Genomic DNA, 7,221 nt, shown 5'->3' on the forward strand with positions numbered 1-7,221 from the left:
ACAAATGTACTTGTTTCCAACACGAGTTTGGGGCAGAGGACTAGCAATGTCAATGGCTACTCTTTCCATTGGTGCGAAAACTTGAGATAACTTCATTGGAGCACGTCCCTTATGCTTTGGTCCCCTTTTAGAACAACATGTACCGCATGTTCTGCACCATTCTGCCACATCTTGCCTCATACCTATCTAGTAAAATCTCTGTCGTAGGTGACTCAATGTTTTCTTAACTCCGAGATGTCCTCCTGTTAAAGTATCATGGGATTGACGCAGCACAACTTCCCGTAACTTTCTCGGTGTAACCATTTGCCAGGTCGTCACTTTCCCATCTGCAGTTTCCCATCTCCGGACAAGAATACCATCTTCAAGCTTCAACTGATCCCATTGTGCCCAATAGTTCTTCAGGAAGGGACGTGAACGTTCGAGAAGCGCATGGCGTGTTACTAGGTCACGTGACCTCCGCTGTCGTAACACTACGTAAAAAATACGCACATTTTATTCGATGTTCATGTACACTTTTAAATGACAGTGAGAATCTAAAAATCTATTCTTATAATCAACAAATTAACTAGAATAATTTTATTAAGAATTAGCTTAGTTTTATCTGTTATAAACCATATTTGATTTTTTAACTGTAACTAATTTTGGAACCCGTCACGTTGATCTGTTAGGCATTATCACGTTAGGCTGATCGCAAGAACAGAAATGAAGTGCTAAATAACTTATGGCCTAAAAATGGTAATAATTCATAGCCAAGTGAGCAGGAATAATTCACATAACAATAGTTACTGTAATGTAAAGAAAATATATCTAAATTCCAGTAGACGCCTCTGCGCTGTTTCATTCTCTGTGATAAGGCTCTCAAAGCATAGAGACTGGAGTGTCATACCTCTCAACACAATATAACAATCTTTCTTGGTGAATTTAAATCTTTTGATACTAATAAATCCTAAATATTGGATTTGTTATACTATTAGAATCATTATAACTATTAAATTTGTTCGTCGAATTTAACTGCTCATAAACAATATTTTGGTTGTGTGCGCTGAAAAGATCTAAATATGTGATATCACAAGATATAGTTACTATTACTAACGTTTGCTCAAATCTATATTTACGTAATTGATTTTCCTCAATTTAAATCTTCACATTTTATATTTTAATTTGATGGGAGAATATGTGTAGAATTTTTGTTTTCCATAGTTTGAAAAATCGAACACTTTTCACAATTATCTACACAGTGGTGGTCATGCGCATTGTCTACAGATAGTTGGACACGCGGATTTGTATGTTGTAAATGTAAGTGTGTTCTACTGTTAGACGTAGAATTAAATTTGCTTATTTAAGTATCTAAATTCAAAAACATATTTTGTAATGGAGAAAACTCCAGAAGGACAAATAGCTCCAGATTCATGGGAGCAAGATATAGTGGAAAATGACAGAGGTGGCAGTGACGATGGTTTAGAGACATCTCTGTCAAGCCTGAACGTGGATGCTCCGCCATTTGTGCCATCTTTCGCAATTCTCGCTGCGGCAAAAGCTCAACTGGAAGAAGGTGACGAGGGCCAGCTGGCTCCGGGTAACGAATAATAATCATAAAAGCTTGCAGTGAATGTCGAAAAATTGACAGTTTTTTTCCACTTGTTTGGTGGATAATTATTCTTATAATGTTGTATAATACGAGCCTAGTTCTCCATATAATTGTGCGTTATTTTATTATTAAGATACTGTTAATACTTATTATTAAAATTTAAAGTACTGACACTACCAAATTCACAATCACTATGATTCAATGATCACAGAACACGTTTTGAGGATTTGCATCTAAATTTTAGGGCATGTATTTTTGGTCAAACAGTTAGACTGAGGTTCTTTTATCATTTGGACATTCAATTCAGATAGCTTATACTGTTATAATCTCATGACTTTGTATTTAATTATAGTGATTATCTGGTCAGTGGCCAGGCACCAAATAAGAGTAGCTTTTTGCCCAATACCATTGTATTAAATAAGAAATTTATGATTTACACACATAATCTGTCACCAACCTAACTAGCTTAGCCAGTAGAGCATGAGACTCATAATCTCTTAAGTAATTTGAATTATGAAATGAGTTGTTAAGTAATCCATTTTATCAGTTTTGTTCCTATTTTATGATGTGTGAGTATAAGGAGGTCTGTTCTTTCCTTTTATTGATGAGTTTTGCTGGACAGGGTACAAATAACCTGTTCAATAGCTTTGTGTTAAAAGAAACAAAGAATACAATTTACAATGGCTAACTTCTAGAGTAGTCAATTAATCCCAAAATGTGAAATTCTATTAGTGTGGCACAAAATTATACAAGGCCAGTAGTTATAAGCTCTAAAATGAAATGTAACCCAGCTTTTGAATACACATGTGTGAAGTGGGTTGTTTATCATTTAGCATTTATATACAGAATGATAGACATGTTGTGTACCATCTAACCATGGTATGTCAAACATCTTATAGAAATCACAACTAAAAATATTTAGAGACAAATATTAAGAATTGCCATTCTTTCTTTTTTTTCATTGTTTTCTGTTTAATTTTTGTCATGAGATATAACTACCAGATGTTTAATTCATACAAGTCTAAAGTATAGGAAAAAATTAGATCATATCATTTTGGCCTGGTTACAAATGTCTAAATGATAATGTCCTTTATCTGCATTGTTGGAACCAGTTTAATGATACCCTTTGTCTTTTCCAACATACTTAAAATTATTATTTGAACTCTTATGTAGAGCATACACGTGATGCTGCAGAGTAGAGCAAATTTTACAAAATTTGAAGCATGCATAAATTATCTTAATAAAAATGAAACACATTTGTTATACTATTATGTTAATTGCATTTCCTCACTTTATGAAAATATTTTCAATATATCTATTTTTGATTTTTGTATGTTAATTTATGACTAAAAGTTGTTGTAAACATTGATCATATATGACAAATTGCAAATTTTGAAAGATCTGGTAATTTTTTTAATTAATCAGCTGCTCAGTATATCTTAGTTCTTAGTTATATTAATAAGTAATAAACTTTTTTTAGCCTATAAAACCTAAGATACTGCATTATATAAAGCTTCACTTTGCCAAATGTATGTTGTTGTTTTCTCTCAAAAGGACATGCTAGGTGGAAAGTTGTTATACCTAGTCTTCTATGAAATAGACGATAATTTTAAATCAGAAGATTATCAGGGAAACACTTTCATGTACCATAATTCTAGTGTGTTTTTGGGGATTGGATTAGGACTTGATAATGAAAACAACGTTTAGCTAGACATTTAAATGCTCTATTAAAAACTTGTATAGTTACATGGAGTACACCTCATGTTAGATTGTAATAGTATTGAGAAATATTTTTTAATAATTACTCTTAGAGAGCCTTTGCATTTTTGACAAGAAAATGAAAAGATTTTCCTTCATTAAATAGTATCTGGCAATTAATATAAAATACATAAATAATCATTTACTCAAAATTAAGCCCTAGGTATGGGTATAGCAATATGCAAAACAAGAAGTCATTTCTTATGTCAGTATTACTTTACATGCATAGGTTGGATTTATGTGCCAAAGAATACTCACAGTTGAAAGATGCAAACAAAAACTGTCTTCCATATATATTATAATCATTAATGTGTGAATAACAAAACAAATGTATTTCTCATTGTTTTAAAATATTTCATATTAAAGATAAGTAAATATTCAGCAATTAAAATTACTTTTCCTTGCATACGTTATTTTTCATAAAATTTAAAAGTTTATTGCTAAGAGGATGGCTTAAGTACCCCTCTCCCAATTTTTGCCTTTTGTTGTGAGCATCCATTAAGTAAGATAACACTGGTTACACTTGTAGCATGTAATAAATAATCAATATATATACACCCTAAGCTGTTATAAAACTGAGAAATTATTTATAATTTCTGTATTTGCAACAAAAAGCATGATTCATGCAGAAATGTTAATTGAAATTAACTTATTTATCACTTTTAACTTTCTCACTTCACCCAGTAGGCATAACTGAAGATTTGTGGACAACAGCAGCTGCAATATTCTTCTCAGAGTGGATAGCAATAAAACCTCCAAAAAAAAAAACAAAATTAATTTCAATTTTTCTACAAGATTTTCTAACTTAAAAACATTTGTAAACAATGTAACTTTCCATTTAATTTAAAATAAAAAAATGACTGTTATGTAATCAATATAGTTGGTTTTCTCCCCTTGTGCAGCAAACATCTAGTTTCTGTAGATTATGAGAAATGGGATTTATTAAGCCCCAAACAATTTATATGTGTATCATGCTGTAGGATTTGTGTGTCAACATATTTAATCTGCACCTAAATATTGTTATGTAAAGATAAATTGTGACCAACCTAATAGCTATCAGAAAACCAGCATGACAGACAAAAATTAAATTTGTATAAAACTTGCCAGTAACCAAATAAAGTGAGAGCTATTTATATAGGAAGACTTATTCAGTTCTATACTTTCCATATCTATCTTACAATATAAATAATTTCTATGAAAACTCCAAATGATTGGAGTTTAATAAATTCCCAAATGAAAATAACTTATAGTTTTCATTTCAGAACACAAGTTATAAAGAAAGTAGAATAAAGCCAAATCATATTCATGAATGTTCTGATTTAATTATAGTTTGACCAGAAGGTTAAACTTAATATGCTATTGAAAAGGACTAGGATGTTGTAATACTCATCACTATATGAAATAATTGTATTAAGTGAATAAAAAGAACAAAATACAGAATAATCCAAAGCATTTGAATACAGATAATTGTAGAAGGCCGTGAAACCTTGGTTATTTGTTGCAATCCTTCATATGATTAATATTAATTATTTTTCTTGCATGTAAATGAGAAAATTAAAATGTTCGTAAAAATATTAAATAAAGTAATCTGCTTATAATAGGACATAGCAGAGGCATAAATTTGTATGAATTGTTTGGGTTTTTTTTCAACATAACACAAATGTAAAAGTGTGGAAAGTTGGAAGTAAACTTGGTTTATTTACAGATCCTCCACCAGAGAAGGGTAATGGAGAATCACCTGAAGAAAACACAGATGAAATTAGTGGAGCAGACGAGGCTCCAGTAGGCAAGTTATGAACTCCTTTATTCATGAGATTAAACTTTAGAAGAAAAAAAAAATTGGTATTTCTACATTATTTGAAAACAGCTGCATCATTAAGGCAGTGTACTAAGACACACAATAAATTGGATTGATATGGAGAAAGAAAAGCATTCATTATAACATAATAGCTCTATTTTTTGTTTTAACACTGTCACTGTGTTGCATAAATAACATTTAAGAATGGAATTAATATTATGCAACCTATTTAGATAAAATGAAATTTCAGTCAAGCTCCAAATATCATTTATCTTAACACTGCCATTGTGTGTTGCAGTGATAGTACAAAGTGCCAGTATAAACTTAATTCAGTCTCTAATTATGATTTGAACAATGTTAAATAAGTTTGTTTACCTAAAAATATGTATATTTCAGTAATAGAGATTAAGTTTTTTAAAGATTTCATGATCTAGTATTACCTAATTTATTCTCTCTATGACAGGTACAAATTTTCACCCTAGTTACAAATTTAATTTTTCACAGCTATTTAAAAACATGCCTTACTAACTATCCAGTCTAGTGTAACCCTGTTAGGTGTTGAATACCTGCAATCAGATTTCAAAATTCAAATAAGAAATCTAATTCTTAACTATTTCAACATATGTTGTCAGAAATATTTTAGTATTATTATTTATTTAATGCAAATCACAAAATGTTCTAGTTTTAATTTTTGCACAGCTCCATGGAGTCTCATCTATAAACAGTTATAGAAATCTTCTGCCTGTCCCACAATGTAGGTTTGCATTTGCCAAGAATCTGTCTTCTGTTGAAAATATAATGATTCATGTTTGGTATTTAATGTGATATTCTTTCTCTGGTAGTGGTTTTATTACTACAGCCCTTTTTTGCCACTCTTTTATGATGTTACAACACATGATCTGAACAATTGCTAATGAAGTTTAACTTTGAAAATAGCTAGAACCAACAGCTATGAATTCTAATCAATCTATCTCAGTATAAAGTTTTATTAATAATCTGTGATTTTGTTTGTATGTTGCCTACCTGGAAACCCAGTAAAAGGTAAACAAGGGATTTTACTGCAAAGTTTACAATACTTAAACCACAGATCTGAGATTTTTTTAAATTCTTTTCAATTCTGAAAATGTTTTTGTGTTAAAACATTTGTTTAAAGGCTGCATAAAGTTTCTGTGACAAGACATTAGGTAAGTTTAGTTAGTTTTAGCAATTTATGATAAGCATGAGCAAACTATTCGGATGACACAGATACTTTTTCATTGAATATTAAGTTTATCATATTAACCCTTTTGATGCATAAAACATATCAGGCTGGTTCCAAAAAAGTGCTAATTATCCATCAAACAAAGAAGTTATGAATTTGATCCTTTCTAGTCTTGTGAAGCTGTAAGGTGATCTGCTTATCACATCAAATGGTTATAAATGTCAAAGCAGATATATCGTAAGGGTTAAAACCACATCCAAAAAAGCAAAGAACTTACTGTTGATTACAAACTATTTATTAGATATAGATTGACCCTAGACAAAGACTGATTAAGATTATTCTTGGCAAAAGTCATGATACTTAGATTGATGAAGTTAAGAGTGATGCCATTTTAAAACATGGGGGTTCTATTTACTAATAACTCTTTCTTTTTTTCTGTTTTTACATTGTGTCAATTAGCAAAATAAAGTATCAAAGAAATGTGTTATTTAATATCATTAAAGTTTTAACTGACTTTCTGATCAATAGTAATATTGAAATCCTAAGATGAAAAAGTATTTTAATGGTTTTTTTTAAATATTGCCTCATAAGAAAAATTTTAAATTTCACAGCCAAAATTAGATAGTATTTAGAAAGTTTGTATTAATCCTCATGTAATTTGGTTTCTGTAACTTATCCTTGTTTATGAATAGTCAACCAAGAGTGTAGTTAAGGTTTTGAAGTGTTTATGGTTTGTTTTTAATGTATTACTCTAATTTACATAAATAGGATAACTTAATATTGTTAACTCTTTCAGCACGGGCTTGGTCCCTGGGACTGACCTCATAACTATTTTGTGCTTGTTATAGTTTTCATGCTATAACTTTTAAATTAATA

At 30.4% G+C, this 7,221-nt stretch overlaps 1 protein-coding gene across 1 annotated transcript in view; it reads left to right on the forward strand.

The window, feature by feature from the left end:
* Positions 1–1,255: 1,255 nt before the first annotated feature.
* LOC106461846 (eukaryotic peptide chain release factor GTP-binding subunit ERF3A-like) overlaps positions 1,256–7,221 on the forward strand; it is a 42,175-nt gene continuing 36,209 nt past the window's right edge. The window contains exons 1-2 of the mRNA XM_022388922.1: positions 1,256–1,576; positions 5,052–5,132. Coding sequence (XP_022244630.1) covers positions 1,372–1,576; positions 5,052–5,132 — 286 coding nt within the window. The 5' untranslated portion in view covers positions 1,256–1,371. The remainder of the gene's footprint in view (positions 1,577–5,051; positions 5,133–7,221) is intronic.

The sequence above is a fragment of the Limulus polyphemus genome, unplaced genomic scaffold, assembly GCF_000517525.1.
Source record: "Limulus polyphemus unplaced genomic scaffold, Limulus_polyphemus-2.1.2 Scaffold1044, whole genome shotgun sequence".
NCBI classification, from domain to species: Eukaryota; Metazoa; Arthropoda; class Merostomata; order Xiphosura; family Limulidae; genus Limulus; species Limulus polyphemus.